Here is a 21,173-nt window from a genome sequence, read left to right as displayed (position 1 = left end):
CATTATCTATATGGATTACATTATGAGTGGTATTAAACCTGATATCAAAATTAGTGATGTTAATGTCAGCTCCTTGCTTTATGCGGATGATGTTATACTTCTAAATAAATCCGCTACAAGTCTGCAAGATTCCCTGACTAAATTGAATAACTGTTGTAATAGATATGGTATGAAGATCAGCAATAACAAGACAAAGATAATGAAAATAGGCAGAAGCATTGAAAATATCTCTGCATTGTGAATGGAGAACCTATAGAACAAGTAAAACATTTCAGCTACTTAAGCACGATTTTTAGTGAAGATGATAAATTAAATATGGAAATAGACAACAAAATAAATTTATATGGAATAAGAGAAATTAGTCAAAACACTAAATTAGCTGTATACAAGACAGTGTTCAAACCAATTTTAACTTATGGATCTGAGAGCTGGATCAGAAGTAAAACACTTGACCAAAGACTAGAAACTGCAGATATGAGAGTCCTGAGAAAGATTAGGGGTGTGAACAGATGGCATCAATGGCAATATCATATTATTAAAAACGAGGCTATTAGGAAAGAACTTGACATTGTCAGCATCCAGAATGTGTTAGCAGAGCTAATCTCAGGTGGTATGGTCGCTTAAAGAATGGGCGAGGAAAGATTAGCCAAACAAGTGTTCTCTGCCAGGTTGGCAAAGACCCAGAGGAAGACCAAGATATAGGTGGATTGATATGGTAAAAAGTGACTTAGAAGATAGATGTATAAATATAAGATCTGACAATGTTGTAGCTTTGACAGGTAACAGATTGATTTGGCAGAAAATTGTAGGTAGGAAGTTAGTAATGATGTAAAGTTTTCATGTAGTACTATCATATCCTATACACTCTTTGAAGGTAAATGTCAGGAATTTGATGATGAGCTAAAAATGTATGTTGCCATATCACAAGGTTTTACTTTATACAAATTTCCATATGTTCAAGAAAAAGCATTTGAGTTAAAGTCATATGATGTTGTTACATATCATCTATCCACAAACTTAACATTTTCTCTATTTTTTTCTAAAATTGGATTCCTTAAGCAAGTTAATTTTGCTGCTGTAACATCTGCACAATTCTGAGCAGACTGTTTTATTTTTTCTGATTAACTAAGTATGTTTATTAAAGTTGAATGCGCTAATTCTAAAGAATGTGCCACATCGGATTTTCTTTCACCCCTTTCATCAACACATTCTATGATATTTAATTCAGTTTCTAAAAAAATTGCTTTTCTTTTCATTGATTCTGACATTTTAACTAAATATTAATATTTACAAAATCTACAATAATGCTATCAGAGAACATGCATCATTTATTACAATGCACCACACTGAAACACACCCTACGAAGCATAAGCAAACGACTAAATTACAGGGATGATGCACGAAAACAGACACACCCACGGTTTGGGAGTATGTGATGAGTCACTGTCATTTGTAAATCAGATGATTGCTGGGCGCTTACCTTAAAATTTTAATATTTTTATGTAAAATTGGGCTTGAAATTGAGGACTTCATTATATCTAGGCTTTGTTACCAGAGGTAATGTTAACTGAGGTATGACTGTATAGAAAAATTCTTAGGTACATAAATTAAACAGTGGTTAAAATAATATGTACTTTGATAAAGTATTAAATACTAGATAGTCTCCTCTAGACTAATAAATGAAACACCAAAATTTCCTTTTTTATTCTTTAGAGAACAAAGTGGAATGCAACAACAATAATTAGAAATAGCAATTAAATATCCTATTCAAGACAAAAATTTTCATTTCCAGGTGTCAAATAGGCTGGCATGGAACATACTGTGATCAGTGTTTTCCCTATCCTGGATGTAAACATGGAACTTGTAATGAACCTTGGGAATGCAATTGCAAGGAAGGATGGAAAGGAATGCTCTGTGATGAAAGTAAGCCTTGCTTTTTATTCTTATAAAGACACATAAAAATCAGTCAGCTGTAACTATAACAAACATCACTATATTAAAATTCACTTACTAAATAACAAACTACCAAAAAGGTCCTGGCTAAAGTTCCCATTAACAGTTTAGTAGTGCTATGATTAAGGAAATATTAATATAACAAACCTTTCACTAATAAAAAGAACTACAGTTAAACTTTGTTGTAACATTTACAAAAATAACGAGATCATGGCTGTAATGAGCAAAAGACCATAATAATTTTCATATATGCATTTTTCCTCATACAATTGAAAGTCGCTCCTTTCATTTTTGTTCACTTTTATAACAATTAAGAATGTTTGCATAGTTACAAATTTTAGTAACTATGCAAACATTCATAATTGTGCAGTTACTTCTTAGAATAAACAAAAATGAAGGGAGCAACTTACCTTTTATGACCACTTGCAATAGATTACGGGCAGTTTATAACCAAATCTTGCCCTTGGGAACATCCCCACTCTACCTACCTTTCTGGTATTTTGCACCTAGCCCTCACTTTACCCAAATACTGCCATGACTGTTTCAACTGCTAAATTCAGTTGAAAACGAATCCTTCTGTCAGAAACATATCTACTAAAAGAAAGTGTCTCTCAGTTTGCGAAAAAGTGAAAATTATTCGCGAGTTAGAATGTGATGTTGAAGTGTGTAGAAAGTTTTCTTTGTCCTTTTCAACAATATTGACATTGTGGAAGAATAAAGATGTTTACATATCAATGCTGAAAAACAACAAAACTGAAACAAAACAATTTAGAAAGTGCAAGCTTACAAATGTCCACTACACAAAGTGCTGGATTCTCAATAGACAGTCCAATCTTGAAGGCTCAAACAGTGTGGAATTTGAATGTGATGATTTTGTATGTAGCAGTTCGGTGGATGCCGGTTTGGTTGGCCGAGTGGTCAGCATATCCGCCCTCCAGCCAAAAGGCTGCAGGTTCAAATCCTGCCATGGGCATGGATGTTTGTGATTGTCTGTGGAAATACCAGCAGTGGTGGGTGGTAGATGGCATTAGTGTAGTTGTGGTTAGTTGTAGTTGGTGGAGACAGAGAGCTGTAGAGCATGTGATCTCCCTGGAAGTGTCACATAATAATAATAATAATAATAATAACTGAAATCGTGTTTTTATTAATTAGCACTGTTTTTAATTACAGAAAAATAAATGTGTTTAGTATTAAGTGTATTGTAGTTTATACAAACATATTCATATGATAATATCTAGATATGTAATTATATTATTTTTTCTCTCTAATACTTCTTTTGTTTTCTTCAATCTATTTTCTATTGAGAATTTTAAAAAAATAGGAGGTAGATATGTAGGAGGAATATTGTGGAGTGAGATTGACAAGCGAAAGGACTTATAAGAAGGATTATTGCATCTGAATGGATTTGGTGTTCAGAGTCTTGAAAAAGTGTTGTTGAATGAAGTGAAAGTGGAAATTCAGGGAAACTAGAGCTTTTTTGGGGGGGGGGGGAAGCTGTTGAGTGGATATGCAGATATCAGTGAGGCTGAGCATAAGAATGTGCATAAAATGCTTTAGTATCACTGGTAACAAACCAGAATGGAGTAATTAGTATAAAGCATCAGGATATTGGTGGGCCTAAGAGGCTTTTACACTTTATGTGCACTAATGCGGAGGTGCATAGAATATTACAGAACATTGATGTGAATCAAGGGATTAGATGGTATACCAGCTGAGTTTTACGTGAAGATGCTCAGGAATTGTCAGTGCCTTTGACCACATCGTTTAATCTAGATCTCGGCTCCGGGTTGGTTCCAAGGGGGTGGAAAGAGGGGAAAATAGTTCCATGGCATAAAGGAGAATCCAAGACTGATGTAGTAAATTACCAACTGATCAGCATATCAGGAGTTGTTGTCAAGGTATTGGAGAAGTTGGTCAAGAGCAAAATACAGGAATGGACAGATGAATATGGAATACTGTATGGTGGCAACATGGTTTTGTGAAAACGTTTTTTCATGTTTTATAATACAATAACAGCTGAGCTGGATAAAGGTAATGGGTTTACAGTGATATTGCTGGAATTCGCAAAAGCCTTTGACAGGATATCACATGAAATTGTAACAATAAACTGCAGCACATGGGGACAGATATGGAGTTCGTGAGGTGGATAAGAGGGTGATTGACGGAGAGATATCAGCAAGTAGTTTATTCAGGAATAGAGTCCAGAAGAAGGCCTGTAACTAGTGATGTGCCACAGGGTCTTCGGCTGCTGTTGTTTAATTTGTATTAATGATATGGGAAGGGATCTGAGAGGAACTGTTCAGTTGTTTGCCGATGATGCAAAATTGGGTAGAGCAATAGTTAATACAGATGATGTTAAAATTTTGCAGGATGATTTGGATAGACTGGCAGTATGAGCAAAGGAGAATGAATGTCAATTTAATGTGGCAAAGTGTAAGGTTATGCATTTTGGGATGAAAAGTTTACCAGCTGTATACCACATTGGTGGAACTGTACTCCAGGAAATTGACAAAGCCAGAGATTTGGGAGTGTTTTGTGGATAGAGATTTGAAGTTTAGAGGGCACATAGCAAAAGTGGCTAAACAGCTTCAGATTACTTTGTTACTTTGACGAACAGAGACAAGCAGGTTCTTATTCCTCTTTTTCGAACAGCCTTGATAAGACCCCAAGTTGACTACTGCACACAGATCTGATTGCCTGGGTGTCTTGGCAGTGAGAAAGTGGCGGAGAAGATCCAGAGGTAAGTGACCAAGATGGTAGCAGGTCTATCACATTGAATATTGTCGGTTACTGTAATTGGTTGACAGGTAAAAAAAGGATGATATGATTGAGACATACAAATTACTGAAGGGTTTTTACAAGATTAATACAGAGAAAACTTTTCAGAACAGGTCTGGTGGTGGGAGAACTAGGGACCACCCCTTGGAAACTGAGCAAGAGTGTTAGAACTAGATTTTTTGCTTGGAGAGTGGTGAATGAATGGAATAGGTTGCCAGTCTGTTGTGGATACCATGACTGAATGAGTTCAAGGCAAAGTATGATAGATACTGTGCAAATGTTGGATAGTGTTTGGCATGAAGTTTAAGATCTCATTCACTGAATCTAAGGACTCAATGAAGTAGCCTGTAATAACATTAATAATAGATTTAACTCAACACTGATATAGTGAGTAATGGTTATGACAAGGAACTTTTGTCATAACCATTACAGAACTTTTGTCACAGTATGATAGATACTGTGCAAATGTTGGATAGTGCTTGGCATGAAGTTTAAGATCTCATTCAGTGAATCTAAGGACTCCATGAAGTAGCCTGTAATAATATTAAAAATAGATTTAACTCAACACTGATATAGTGAGTAATGGTTATGACAAGGAACTTTTGTCAGTCTCTTGCTTGTCATAACTGAGTTTGACTATATTCATTGGTCCTCCCTACAAACTTGCTCTAGTGAGTTCACTGATTTAGATTTAACAATGAACACATCTTTAATCATCATTAATTTCTTGATATGTATCCTCAAATTCAGGCTATAACAGCACTACATTAACAATAATCATTAATAATCACCTTCCAAAAATTTCCTCCAAATTAGTATAGACTAATTACTTGTCAACACTCCAATATTGTCGTATCTAACATTTCATTCTGCTAAAGTATCTCTGACTAAATCAATCTGCTTGTTCCTTGTTCTTCCTCTGGGTCTTTTCCCTGTCATCTTGGCATTAAATGCTTGTTTTGCTAATCTTTCCTCTCCCATTCTATTTAAGTGGCCATATCACCTTAGAATAGCTCTAATCACACATTCTTGAATGCAAGCAATGTCAAGTTCCTTTCTAATATTTTCAATGCTTAGTGTGATTCTGCCATTCATCCCATCTGATCAGGCCACTAATTTTTCTAAGACCTTGCATATCTATGATCTCTAATGTTTGATGAACTGCTTTATTTCTAACCTAACTCTCAGATCCATAACTTAAAACTGGTTTGAACACTGTCTTGTATACTTCTAGTTTACTGTTTTGGCTAAATTTTCTCTTATTCCATATAAATTTATTCAGGTGGCTTCTCACTATACCAGCTCACTTATTCTTTTGTCTTTTTCTAGATTTAACTTACCATCTTCACTAAGAACTGTGCCTAAATATCTGAAATACTTTATTTGTTCTATAGGCTCGCCATTCAGAATACAGCTAAAGTTTTCTGTGTTCCTGCCTATTTTCATAGTTTTGGTCTTTTTTATTGCCGATTTTCATGCCAAATTTGCCATAGCTATCATTCAATTTAGCTAGAGAATCCTGGAGACTAGCACTGGATGTGTTTAGGGACACATCATCATCATCTGCTTATATAAAGCAAAGAGCTAAATTCGACATCTCCATTTCTAATATCATGGTGTAATACAGCTTTCTTTCATAATGTACATCCTTGTCTTACACCTAATTTCACATCAAACCATCTTCCTGTATTTCTTTCAATTTTAATGTGAAAAGTGCCATTTGTCGGTCGACACCTTGAATGAGGAGTTCTGGGTATAGACTGGAACATAAATCTCTACAAAATCATTCAGAACCGAGGCTCACAACATAGGTTTCCATGGTAGGACCCACATTGCCTGAACCAACATGGCATCATCTTCAGTGGTGCAAAGAGCATGCACAGTGGGATGTGAAAGCTTGGAAAGCTGTGTGTACATTGAGACGTTGGAAGCTTGGAAATGTTAATTCGCCACTCCAAAAATACCTATGGAGTGGCGAATTACGCTACACCGTCTACAGATATGCACATGTTTGGGTGTGGAAAATGCCTGGTGAACATCTCTTACCAAAGCGCTAACCCCAACTATGAAATTCAGAGATGGCAGTGCAATAGTATTTATTTTTATCTGGTCCACACATGAAAGGCTTATAGCACAGTAGTGCTGTGTGTGGGCAAGAGGAATAAAAAAAAAGGAGTCTATTCAAATTTTTAACAAAATCTTGAACAGCTGAGAGTTATAATTGTAATATTTGGGGAAGGCAGAGTGGGGAAGACTGTTCCAAAGGACAGAAGTAGATGGAATAAAAGAGCAGGCAGTGAAGTTGGTTCAGTGAGTTTTAAGATGGACTGTAAAAGGATGTTGATTAGCAGTGGTTCTTGTTTTAATGATTTTCGAGGAGATTGGAGGAATAATAGTGGCCAATTCAGCAGAGCACTATGAAAGTATCTGTAGAAGAGACAGAAGCCAGAAACTGAGCATCTATGAGAAAGGGACTGAAGTGGGTCTGCGAGAGAGGGATCATTAATTAGCCAGATTGCTCTCTTCTGGATAGAATTGTGCAATCTTAGAGAGGATTTTGGTGCCACCCCAAATATGGGAGAATATTCTATGGCTGGGCAGATTTGGGCTTTGTATAGAGGTAGCAGCTGTGAAGTAGTGTCTTGTTCAAAAAAGTACACCATCTTTTGGCAGCTGCAGAAGCTATAATTGAAATATGGTTGTGTCAGAAAGATCAGAGGAGCAAGTTAATCCAAGAAGAAAAATCGGATCATGTTTGAATATCTGAGTATTACTGAAGGTAAGGGGAAGGGATGTGAGCTCTCTTGTGAGAGATCAGACAGAACTGAATTTTGGTGGCATTGGAAATTTACAAGGTTGTCCTTGCCCCACTGGGATTATAGCTAAGAGATCTGAGTTCAGGTCCCTGATCATGGTAGATCATGAAGATTCTAATACTTGAGCACTAACAGGTTTGTTGAATGAAAATTTGAGGAATGGAATGTGCTGTCGTCAGCAAAGTTATGGATAGGATTGAAAGTCTGTGAGAGCAGGTCGTTTATACAGTAGTCCTTCCCCCCCCCCCCCTTATCTGTGGATAGTACCTAACCCCATATATGCTATGTTTTTTCCTATACATACCTGTGATAAAGTTTAATTTATAAATTGGGCTCAGTAAGATATTAACAACAATAACTAATAATGAAATAGAAAATTTATAACAACATACTGTAATAAAAGTTATCTGAAAGTGAATAGAATCTCAGCATATGTTTTTTTAATTTTTTATTTATTATTTTATGAAGTCGAGAACTTTCACCTTTTTCACTTAAAAGGAAGCGCTTTACAGCTTCTCTTCAGCATATCCGAACATCACTACTCTTGAGCTTTGGAGCCATATTAAGTAAAGTAAGGGATACTTGAACACAAGCACTGTGATACTGCAACAGTTGATCTGATAACCGAGATCTATCAGAATGGCTTCATTTCAGCGATGTAAAATGACATGGGCAAAGTGGATATTAGATCCAACATTATTTCAAAGCCGAATGTTTGTAGAAACTATGAAAGTTTCGTAAGTTGACCTGAGAACTTACGAGAATACAATCCCTGGCATCCCGGAGTTACACTGCTTGTTAAGTTGCCTTAGCTACTTAACAAGTAGTGCAAGCTAAGGCAACTCGGGGATGCTAAGGATTGCATTTTCGTAAGCTCTCAGCTCAACTTACAAAACTTTCATAGTTTATACAAACATCTGAATTTGAAATAATGTTGGATCTAATATCCACTTTGCCTATGTAATTATAAATTGTTTATTTCTGGAATTTTCCATTTAATATTTTCAGTCCAGGGTTGACTGCAGATAGCGAACCCGCAGATGGTGGGGGGGGGAACTATGGCATATACAATATTGACTATACAATATGATTATTGTATAGTCAATAGTCAACAAGGAAGAGAGTGGTGAAAGAACAGAATCCTGGAATACTGCATTGGTGAGGAAATCTGAGGAGAGCCAGCCGTCCACCATGACATGTAGTGAGCGACCAGTGAGAAAGCTGCTGATCCAGTTGCATAGTGGGGAAGGAAGACCATGGGATGAGTAGATTCAGTGAGTAGTTTCCTGTGCCAAACCAAATCAAATGCCTTTGAAATGTCAAGGACAATCATGTGAGTTTCTCCAAATTTCTCCATGGTTTGAGTCCATATGTGGATTGTGAAAGCAAGATCAGCTGTAGATCACAAGTGGCGAAGTCCGTACTGCTGGTAACTGATTAGTTGATATGGTTAGGTGGTTTAGGAGTTGGTCGTTGTTGCAGAAAATGGCCTTGGCAAGGGACCAGAAGGAGCGACTGCCATTTGTCCTTTTGACTTGGACATGGTAATGATTCTTTTACACCTGTTGCAGGCTGCAGTATAGGCAGAGAGGGCAGCTGAAGTTTTGGTCTTGAGCCAATTGTGGTAAGCAGAGGTTTTTTTCTTTTACAGCATTGGCACACTTTTTTAAGAACTGAGAGTTTGGACTGGAATAGGGGATGAAAGCCTTCATTCCTGTTATTCGGTCTGAGCAGGTGTTTGGATCAGAATCGAAGCAGTAGTCGGACCATGGGAAGGAGGAATAAAAGTCACAGAGGTCCTCCCAGTTGCCATCCTTGTAGTTCCAAAGGACATGAAACAGTGAACTGTTGGGTGTAGGTTGTTCTGCACCAAAAGACTTGTATCAGGTTGTGGTCCAAGTTTCCAAGAGGAGAACTGACAACCACAATATACATGGAAGGGGAGCTTGTTAGGAAGAGGTGAAGTGTGTTGGCAAATTGGAGGAGGTTGTCTGATATTCTGGTGGGAAAATTGATGGCAAACACCTCAGCATCCCTGCCTACTTGATGGAGAGCTTTAGAGAGAGAAAGTTGAAGAGGACAGGGTGGTTGACGTAGTTTGGAGAGCGATAGAGAGAACATATGGAGAGGACAGGTTGATTTGGTAGAGAAATTTTGCACCAAAGCAGATCAAATAGTGGGGATTCACAGAGCTCCAGTCATGAATGCACACGTGCCACCCTTATGGCAGATAGAGCTGTTAATCTGCAGGTTGGGCAGTTGATGTGTACAGTGGCTGTTGAGGTTTTGAAAGGAATAGTAGTTCTGGCTTAGATGACTGTAGTTAGAGGTGCACATAATTTGTATTGCTATTAGACCACGAATGTCGGTTAAGTGGATGTGGAAACTTTTTTTTGTTAAGAATTAGTGTTGGTGGGTTGTATTTCTGTTGCCTTTTATGTTTTTGGGGAGATTTTTGAACTATATTGTGTTGGAGAATTTTTGAGATCTGCTGTAAAAACACATTTCTTTCAGTTGTGGTTCATTGGGTTTGGTGTGAAAGAGATAAAAAGGAAGTAGGGCATGCAGTGGGAGGTGACAGACTCGCAAACATACCGCCCACACAAAGGGGAGTCAGTCTCCTGTCCATACGTGGCCTCAACAGCTTCCCCTGCAGCCACAGCATTTGGTCTCTCTCCAGTCACAAACTGGCAACATGGTTGCAGGATTTTTCACTAGTTGATTGGGAAGCCTCCAGGTTCATTACTACCTGGTTTTATTCCCATGCACTAACTAGAACCAGCCAGCAGAACTGCTTTACTGCTGTACCCTCAAATGGGGGAGGGTCCAGGTCCTGTACAGTGAGATTGGCATGTCTTTGAGAATATCACTCTCACTGCATGTTGGAAAAGTTGGTGGGACAAAAACCAGAACCCTTGCTCTAGCAACCAAACATGGCTGCAGCCACTTCAAGTCTCTAATAAGCAAGGTGGTGGTATTTCACTGGGTGATGAAAGATATCTGTCACCTAGAGGTTAAGTTGGCATTTCCTCCAACTAGGGAAGATATGCCTTTGTGGTGGCAATGCTTGCCTGGTATGGTCCTGTTTTTACTTATTTGACCTTGACCTCTGTGGTACCACAAACATTGAACTCCAAGAAGTATCTGAACATTCTGGATAATGCAGTGCTTCCTACTTTTGGCATTTCTATGGCACTGACTGTTGTCTCTTTCAGTAAGGCTGCTGCAACTGTGTGGTTTGTGGATACAAATGTCACCACACTTGACCGGCCTCCACAGAGACCTGATCTTAACCCTACTGTACATCTGTGGGATAAACTAGATTGCCAGGTGAGGTCAAGGGACGTCTGCTCCACAACAATCAAGAACCTCATTATATGCTTACAGAAAGAGCGGTCCAAAATTCCCATCGATCGCTATCACAGTATGCCATGTCTGTTCGTTCATCACACTGTGGTGTCCACTGACTTCTTTCCAAGCAGCGTCGACTCTCTCTATTGCTCTATATAACGTTCCATTTATCCTAGCGTATTGGAAAGCTTTCTCCTGGACACCTTGTCATATTCCCATGATTTCCCAGCTATTTGGTGTAACGTGAATCCAGAATGTTTATGTCCCAGTTTCTCCTCCACAATTTCTCAGCCTCATTTCAAATGTGCTTGCATAAATTTTAACTGGAACACTTAATAGAGAAATTCCTCTGTAATTCTCACATTCAGCATTATTCCCCCCACCACCACCACCTTTTTTTTTTTTTTTTTTTTTTAATGGATGAGAACTACTATGAGAGCTGTACTCCAATCATCTGGAACTTTCTACTTCTGTGCAAACCATCTATATCATACAGTGTGGCCACTGTGAAACTTTTATATGCCATATTTCAGCATTTCTGGTTGAATATCATCTACTACAGCTCCCTTTCCACATTTCAAGTTTTTGACAGCCTTTTGTTCCTCAAGTATTGATATGCACTACTATAATGAAAATATTTTACTATGGTTCTATCACTTTTTGTTTCATTTAGCAGTCTTTCAAATAATTACTCCAAACATATAGGATATCCTTATATTCAGTTTTCATGCCAACTCGTTATTTTTTGATTCCTTTTACAGCACACTTTCCTCCATTTCTGAGTATTTTTTAATAGCCTCCATAATGTTTTGTCACCTTCCTGATATTTACTTTCTATAGTCTTAGCAAAATCTTCCCATAGCCTTGAAGTAGAAAAAGCCATCAAAGGCTGGAAATGTGGAAAGGCAGCAGGAGTAGATGATATTCGACCAGAAATGCTGAAGTATGGTGGTATAAAAATCTTACAGTGGCTGCACTGCATAGTTCAGAATGCCTGGACAGAGAGACGAATTCCCGATGATTGGAGTAGAGCTCTCATAGTACCCATATATAAAAAGGGAAATAAAACTGAATGTGAGAAATACAGAGGTATATCCCTGCTGAGTGTTCCTGGTAAGATATATGCAAGTATACTTGAGAAACGGTTGAAAAGAATTGTGGAAGAAAAGCTTGGTGAAGAATAAGTTGGATTCAGGTCAAATAGAGGCTGTCAGGATCAGATCTTCACTTTACGACAAATTGTAGAAAACTCATGGGAATATAACAAAGATCTATATTTAAGTTTTGTCGATTTGGAAAAGGCATATGACAAGGTGCCAAGGAGAAGCTATTCAATACGCTAAAGTTATATGGTGTCAATGGGGCATTATATCAAGCAATACTTACTTTTTATTTGAATTGTAAGTCAACAGTTAGAATTGAAGGAAGTACAGGAAGATAGTTTAATGTTAAATCTGGTGTGAGACAATGATGTACATTATCCCCTATGTTATTCATTATCTATATGGATCACATTATGAAGGAAAGTGGTATTAAACATGATATCAAAATTGGAGATGTTAATGTCAGCTCTTTGCTTTATGCAGACGATGTTATACTTCTAAATAAATCCGCTACAAGTCTGCAAGATTCTCTGACTAAATTGAATAACTGTTGTAATAGATATGGTATGAAGGTCAGCAATAAAAAGACAAAAAACAATGAAAATAGGCAGAATCACTGAAAATGTCAACTGTATTGTGAATGGAGAACCTGTGGAACAAGTAAAACATTTCAGCTATTTAGGCACGATTTTTAGTGAAGATGGTAGAGTAAATATAGAAATAGACAACAGAATCAACAAAGCTGGTATGGTAGAAAGTCAATTGAATAAATTCATATGGAATAAGAGAGAAATTAGTCGGAACACTAAATTAGCTGTATACAAGACAGTGTTCAAACCAGTTTTAACTTATGGATCTGAGAGCTGGGTCAAAAGGAAAACACTTGACCAAAGACTAGAGACCACAGATATGAGTCCTGAGAAAGATTATAGGAGTGAACAGATGACATCAATGGCAATATCATATTAAAAATGAGGATATTAGGAAAGAACTTGACATTGTCAGCATCCAGGAATGCGTTAGCAGAGTTAATCTCAGGTGGTATGGTCACTTAAACAGAATGGGCGAGGAAAGATTAGCAAAACAAGTATTCTCTGCCAGGTTGACAGGAAAATGACCCAGAGGAAGACTAAGATATAGGTGGATTGATACGGTACAAAGTGCCTTAGACGATAGAAATATAAGATCTGATAATGTTGGAGTCTTGACAAGTAACAGACTGATTTGGAGGAAAATTGTAGATAGGAAGTTAGTAATGATGTAAATTTTTCATGTAGTACTATCATATCCTGTACACCCCTTGAGGGTACGTGGCAGGAATTTGATGATGATGATAATTTATATTATCATCATCATCAGCCAAATTTTTATTGAAATAAGGCTAAAAGGCTTCACTTTGGCGATGCACAAACATTAAGTGGATATTGAATTTAACATTATTTCAAAGCCGAATAGAGAAACTATAAAAGTTTTGGCTGATTCGATTCAAGCATAAGCAAACCTGTCATGACAGGGACATTTTGTAGTAAAGGTGGAGCAAGGGCCGATCACTATCCTTAGTATTTCCCATAATGTAAAACACATCTCCTAGCGGGCATGTATGATGTTATACATTATGGGTGTGTGTGGGGGGGGGGGATCACTACTCAGACCGGTTTCGACCTTTTTTGAGGTCTCGTCAGTGAGAGCCAGACCCAGATATAAATACTCAGGTTGTAGTGATACAGAACTTATATACTGTACTTTACAATACGAGTAGACAAAATGGTGTCACATCACAAAAGGCACCAAGAATTGCTGAAATAAGAGAGCCAAAAGACTTCATTTCAGCAATGCACAATTATTCAAATTAAGTGGATATTGAATCCAACATTATTTCAAAGCCGAATATAGAAACTATAAAACTTTCAGTGGATCCAAGCATAAGCAAACCTTTCATGACAGGGGCAACTTGTAGTAAAGGTGGAGCACGCTCCGATCACTATCCTTAGTGTTTCCCATAATGTAAAACACATCTCCTAGCGGGAATGTATGATGTTATACATTATGTGATGATGTGACACCTTTTCTGAAGTATATAAGTTCTGCATCACTACAACCTGAATATTTACATTTACATGTGGGTCTGGTTCCCACTGACGAGACCTCAAAAAAGGTCAACAGTGGTCTGAGTAGTGACCCCTCCCCCGTCCCATAATGAATAACCTCATACATGTCTGCTAGGAGATGTTTTACATTATCGGAAATACTAAGGATAGTGATCGGAGCTTGCTCTACCTTTACTACAAGTTGTCCCTGTCATGAAAGGTTTGCTTATGCTTGGATCCACCGAAACTTTTATAGTTTCTATATTTGGCACGAAACTCTTGTAGTTTCTCTATTCAGCTTTGAAATAATGTTGGATTCAATATCCACTTGAACAATTGTGCATCGCCAAAGTGAAGCCTTTTGGTTCTCTTATTTCAGTAATTCTTGGTACCTTTTGTGATGCGACACCTTTTTTGGCAACTCGTATGGTAAAGTACAGTATAAGTTCTGCATCACTACAACCTGAGCATTTACATTTACATCTGGGTCTAGCTCTCACTGATGAGACCTCAAAAAAGGCTGAAACCAGTCTGGGTAGTGACCCCCCCCCACACAAACACACCCATAATGTATACCATCATACATGTCCACTAAGAGATGTGTTTTACATTATGGGAAATACTAAGGATAGTGATCGGAGCCTGCTCCACCTTTACTACGAGTTGCCCTTGTCATGAGGTTTCCTTATGCTTGGATTGGCCGAAACTTTTATAGTTTCTATATTCGGCACGAAACTCTTGTAGTTTCTCTATTTGGCTTTGAAATAACGTTGGATTCAATATCCACTTAATTTGAATAATTACATTTTTATGTATTTAAATAATTACATAATCTACAAAGTACGTAGATTTAGATGATGCTATTTCATATTTGGGAATAATTATTTTCTATGCAATAAATTAGAATTGGAAATCATTCAACACATTTTCTTTGATTATTCTAATTTTTTTTTTGATTCGGAGGTGTATTTGATGCTGTAATTGGATAGAATCAAGTGTAGTTGGATAAAATCTGTATTTAAGTGCAGTATATATATATTATAGTTGACTAACTTGCTGTTGGTCTGTATATAGCCAGATATATTGATATTTGCCTATGCTATATAAAATGGCAGGGGTGCTTAAGGGTCAGGGGGTGCTTAAGGGTCAAGGGGTGCTTAAGGGTCAAAGCTGTATAACTGAGAGGAGACCTCCACATAGCCTTTAAAGGAATGCGGAGAACCGACCAGGGCTTCTGACCTAATGTCCAATCCTCACCTTCTCGTGGTGCACCCTGTTGGGTATCTACTTGGATACTGAACGGACGAGGATGGGCTGGCAATTTGGGATTTAGCCGACAAAATTGTATGCTTATTGGTTAAACTAAAATATAGAATGATGGTACATCATGACAAAATTTCATGCCGGCTGGGGCATCGCCCGGTTAAACAAGGCCCCCGTTGTTTTCGTCAGGGAACCAGGGCGAACAGCGAAAAGTCAGCTACTGGAACAAATCTGAAAATAAACCCCAACTCAACATCACCAGAGTTAAAGATCGGTACAATCAACGTAAGAAGCCTGAATGGCAAAGAAATGGAGCTAGCTGAGGAATTAGATAAGTACCAGATCGACATAATAGGGGTGACTGAAACAAAAAAGACCAAAACTGGTGAGATCTTTCTGAGCAATAAATACAAAATGTTATATTCAGGCAATGACAATCAAGGAAAAGGAGTAGCCATAGTATTCAACACAAAATACGAGGCTAATCTTCTTGAATGGCAGTCAGTCTCAAGTAGAGTAATGTGGGCAAATATGAGAATGGGGAACTGAACAATGAGACTTATTTGTGCCTATGGTCCCACAGAAGGTTCTACTAAGGTAGAAGTGGAGGAATTTTTTGAGGCTTTAGAAAAAGCAACTGACACAATGAAAAATGAAAAGTTGGTCCTTGTTGGGGATCTAAATAGCAGAGTAGGAAATGATTGTGAGACATACAAAAATATTTTGGGAAAATTTGGAGAAAAGAGCAAAGCTAATAATAATGGCAAATATCTGTTGGATTTCTGCTCAGGACATGGACTGGTTATTACTAACACCATGTTCCAACATAAAAATGTGCACAAATTCACATGGAGAGAAGAGGCTAGGAATAAGAAAAGTCTCATTGACTATGTTATTGTTGATAGTGATGTTTTCTCCCTGGTGCAGGACACCAGAGTGTACAGAGGATTTGAAATTGGAAGTGATCACTATTTAGTCTTGAGCAGGATAAAATTGAATTTCATATTGAAAAGAATAACATGTAAGAAAGTTTTAAAGCGAATAAAAGTTGAGCAGCTCTCAGATGTGAGCTGTAGACTAAAATACACAAAGATTATTGAAGAAAAAATGAAAGAGTTTGAGAACAGGAATCAAACCTTGGAGATTCAGTGGCAAACTCTGAAGAAAACATAGATTCTGCCAGAGAGGCATGTGGTGAAGTTGTTTGTAAGGATAAAAAAATCAGAACTCCTTGGTGGACACAGGAGGTTAAAGAGGCAGTGAAGGAAAAGAAGAAAGCATACCAAAAGTTCCTGTCAAATAAGTCAGCTTGTGCTCTTAGAGAATATAGAGACAAATGCAAGAATGCTAAACACTCTGTAAAACTAGCTAAACAAAAGTCATGGCAGGACTTTGGCAAGAATATAGAAAATAAATATCAAGAAGGTGGCAAAATATTCTGGAGGTTGTTGAAGAAGCTTAAGAATGGAGGAAAGAGTGCTATAAAAAGAATTAGAGATGATAAAGGTGACATGAAAACGGGAGAAAAAGATATCCTTGAAGTATGGAGTAATTACTTTGAAAAACTGCTAAATGAAACAAGCAGTGATAACAGCACAGTGGTAAAAAACACTGACCAGGCATGCAGTCAGGAATACATATCCATACTTGAAGTAGAAAAAGCCATCAAAGGCCTGAAATGTGGAAAGGCAGCAGGAGTAGATGATATTCGACCAGAAATGCTGAAGTATGGTGGTATAAGAGTCTTACAGTGGCTGCACTGCATAGTTCAGAAAGCCTGGACAGAGGGACGAATTCCCGATGATTGGAGTAGAGCTCTCATAGTACCCATATATAAAAAGGGAAATAAAACTGCATGTGAGAATTACAGAGGTATTTCCCTACTTAGTGTTCCTGGCAAGATCTATGCAAGTATACTTGAGAAACGGTTGAGAGGAATTGTGGAAGAGAAGCTTGGTGAAGAACAAGCTGGATTCAGGCCAAATAGAGGCTGTCAGGATCAGATCTTCACTTTACGACAAATAGTCGAGAAAGCATGGGAATATAACAAAGATCTGTATTTAAGTTTTGTCGATCTGGAAAAGGCATATGACAAGGTGCCAAGAGAGAAGCTATTCAATACGCTGCAGTTATATGGTGTCAATGGGACATTATATCAAGCAATACTTAGTCTTTATTTGAGTTGTAAGTCAGCAGTTCGAATTGAAGGAGGTACAGGAAGATGGTTTAATGTTAAATCTGGTGTGAGACAAGGATGTACATTGTCCCCTCTTTTATTCATTATCTATATGGATCACATTATGAAGGAAAGTGGTATTAAACATTATATCAAAATTGGAGATGTTAATGTCAGCTCTTTGCTTTATGCGGATGATGTTATACTTCTAAATAAATCCGCTACAAGTCTGCAAGATTCTCTGACTAAATTGAATAGCTCTTGTAATAGATATGGTATGAAGGTCAGCAATAAAAAGACAAAGACAATGAAAATAGGCAGAATCATTGAAAATGTCAACTGTGTTGTGAATGGAGAGCCTGTGGAACAAGTGGAACATTTCAGCTATTTAGGCACGATTTTTACTGAAGATGGTAAATTAAATATAGAAATAGACAACAGAATCAGCAAAGCTGGTATGGTGGGAAGTCAATTGAATAAATTCATATGGAATAAGAGAGAAATTAGTCGGAACACTAAATTAGCTGTATACAAGACAGTGTTCAAACCAGTTTTAACTTATGGATCTGAGAGCTGGGTCAGAAGTAAAACACTTGACCAAAGACTAGAGACTGCAGATATGAGAGTCCTGAGAAAGATTAGAGGCGTGAACAGATGGCATCAATGGCAGTATCATATTAAAAACGAGGATATTAGGAAAGAACTTGACATTGTCAGTATCCAGGAATGCGTTAGCAGAGCTAATCTCAGGTGGTATGGTCACTTAAACAGAATGGGCGAGGAAAGATTAGCAAAACAAGTGTTCTCTGCCAGGTTGGCAGGAAAATGACCGAGAGGAAGACCAAGATATAGGTGGATTGATACGGTACAAAGTGCTTTAGACGATAGAAATATAAGATCTGATAATATTGGAGTGTTGACAAGTAACAGACTGATTTGGAGGAAAATTGTAGATAGGAAATTATCATCATCATCATCAAATTCCTGCCATGTACCCTCAAGGGGTGTACAGGATATGACAGTACTACATGAAAAAATTACATCATTACTAACTTCCTATCTACAATTTTCCTCCAAATCAGTCTGTTACTTGTCAAGACTGCAACATTATCAGATCTTATATTTCTATCGTCTAAGGCACTTTGTACCGTATCAATCCACCTATATCTTGGTCTTCCTCTGGGTCGTTTTCCTGCCAACCTGGCAGAGAACACTTGTTTTGCTAATCTTTCCTCTCCCATTCTATTTAAGTGACCATACTATCTGAGATTAGCTCTGCTAACGCATTCCTGGATGCTGACAATGTCAAGTTCTTTCCTAATATCCTCATTTTTAATATGATATTGCCATTGATGCCATCTGTTCACGCCTCTAATCTTTCTCAGGACTCTCATATCTGCGGTCTCTAGTCTTTGGTCAAGTGTTTTACTTCTGACCCAGCTCTCAGATCCATAAGTTAAAATTGGTTTGAACACAGTCTTGTATACAGCTAATTTAGTGTTCTGACTAATTTCTTTCTTATTCCATATGAATTTATTCAATTGACTTCCCACGATACCAGCTTTGCTGATTCTGTTGTCTATTCTATATTTAGTTTACCATCTTCAGTAAAAATTGTGCCTAAGTAGCTGAAATGTTTTACTTGTTCCACAGGTTCTCCATTCACAACACAGTTGACATTTTCAATGATTCTGCCTATTTTCATTGTCTTTGTCTTTTTATTGCTGACCTTCATACCATATCTATTACAACAGCTATTCAATTTAGTCAGAGAATCTTGCAGACTTGTAGCGGATTTATTTAGAAGTATAACATCATCCGCATAAAGCAAACAGATAGGAAATTAATAATGATGTAATTTTTTTCATGTAGTACTATCATATCCTGTACACCCCTTGAGGGTACATGGCAGGAATTTGATGATGATGATGATGATATAAAATGGCACTATATATTAAAGGAGGAGTCAGTATATTTTATCATCATTTCCTGAAATATACCCATAAAGTATGTCCAAGATACATATAATTCACTGTAGCAAACTCAGTGAGGAAAAAAATAATAATAATAATTAGTGGATAGTTTGCCATGACTAATTTCTTTTAACAATAGCATTAAGCCTATGAGGCTAAGGTTGGGACTTTTTGGTGGTATTGTTCACCGAGAGTTGACTGTTATAGGACTGCATAATGAGTTTACATTATTACTAGCTTCCTATCACCTGCCTTCCAAATTAATCTTATTTGTAATGTTTCTAATACTGTCAGATTTTACATTTTCATTTACAGTACTGCTAACTGTATTCATTCCCCAGATTTTGGTTTTTCCTCTCCCATTCTGTTTTAAGTGACCATAGTTTTGCATTATTTTCACAATAACTAAGAATAAATGCAATATAGGGTTAACAATTAGCAATGTAATAATTCCTTTTTTTCATTTGTCATTTTTGTTTATTATATTCTAGGAAGTGATTGTTGCAGCAGTAAATGCGAAGATGGAAGCAGTTGTAACATTACATCATACCACGATAACGAGCAGTGTATATGTTCAGATGGTTTAACTCAGACATCAATTGAACAATAAAAAAAATTTACTGAATTTATTTGGTATAGTTATTGATTAAAATCAATATTGATTTAGCTTTCCAAGAGTAACTGACATTTGAAATTGTTTTTATAAAGCCTAAAAGGAAAAAAAAAAAAAAAAAAAAAAAATGGTGCAATTCATAATTATTAGAAGTATGGGTTTGAGTTTAGGAGTATTCTAATATGAAGAGTTTGTGTGACGTAATATAATATAGTAATAGTCACATCTCACTATTACAAATTTGTATGGAGGGGAAAAAAGGGATTTATTAAGGGTTAATGTTAATTGGCACAAGGACAGCAAAGGTCCTGCTACACAAAACAAAAGGTCACAGCAGTACTCACAGTAATAATAAATATTAAAAAAAAAATAAAAATAAAAAATAAAAAAAAAAAATTAGTAAATAACATGTTCAACACACAAAAAAAGCAGTAGATACTGCTTTGCATAATTCAAACAGCCATTCTTCTTCCATTCTGTTTGAAAACATTCTTGAATGCAGATAACATCAAGTTCCTTCTTAATATCTTCATATTTAATATGATTCTACCATTGATGTCATCTGTTCAAACCCCTAATTTTTCTCATAACTCATATCTGTGATCAAGTGCTTTATTTCTAACCCAACTCTCAAATCTGGTTTGAAGACTGTCTTGTATACTTGGCTAATTTCTCTCTTATTCCATATAAATTATTTATTCCCAATTTTCTTGCTGCAGCAATACTAAAGAAGTTTATAGTTCTTTCAACCTCCTATATTAAAAATATTTGACAGAAAAATTTAAGGCTATTTATTCTTGATCACTAAGATCTCTTAACTCTGACATCATTGTTCATTTTATGAACCATCAATGACATAATTCTCTTGTCAGCCAGAAATTTGTTTTTGCTTCTGTTTAATCCACTATCCTTTCTCATCATGCTCTGGAGACATCCCATAAGACTGAATGGAAAAGTACAAAACATTTACATTCAATCGAAACATAGTTTGAAAGAAAATTTAAAATCTCTTATCACACATCCAGTCCCTGACAATTACTCAGGCTGCTTAGAACACCAA

General features: G+C 36.9%; 1 protein-coding gene across 1 annotated transcript in view; it reads left to right on the top strand.

Moving 5' to 3' along the window:
- Window positions 1–20,215, top strand: part of LOC150101896 (uncharacterized) — a 314,015-nt gene extending 293,800 nt beyond the window's left edge. The window contains exons 8-9 of the mRNA XM_090400719.1: window positions 1,793–1,923; window positions 19,992–20,215. Of these exons, the coding sequence (XP_090256845.1) occupies window positions 1,793–1,923; window positions 19,992–20,110 (250 nt within the window). The 3' untranslated portion in view covers window positions 20,111–20,215. The remainder of the gene's footprint in view (window positions 1–1,792; window positions 1,924–19,991) is intronic.
- The last annotated feature ends 958 nt before the right edge of the window (window positions 20,216–21,173 follow it).

Source organism: Typopeltis vanoorti, chromosome 11 (genome assembly GCF_054136105.1).
Source record: "Typopeltis vanoorti isolate ZY-2024b chromosome 11, IOZ_Tvanoo_1.0, whole genome shotgun sequence".
Taxonomy (NCBI): Eukaryota; Metazoa; Arthropoda; class Arachnida; order Uropygi; family Thelyphonidae; genus Typopeltis; species Typopeltis vanoorti.
The sequence above is the reverse complement of the archived record's forward strand: the minus strand, read 5'-3'. Positions and strand labels throughout refer to the sequence as shown.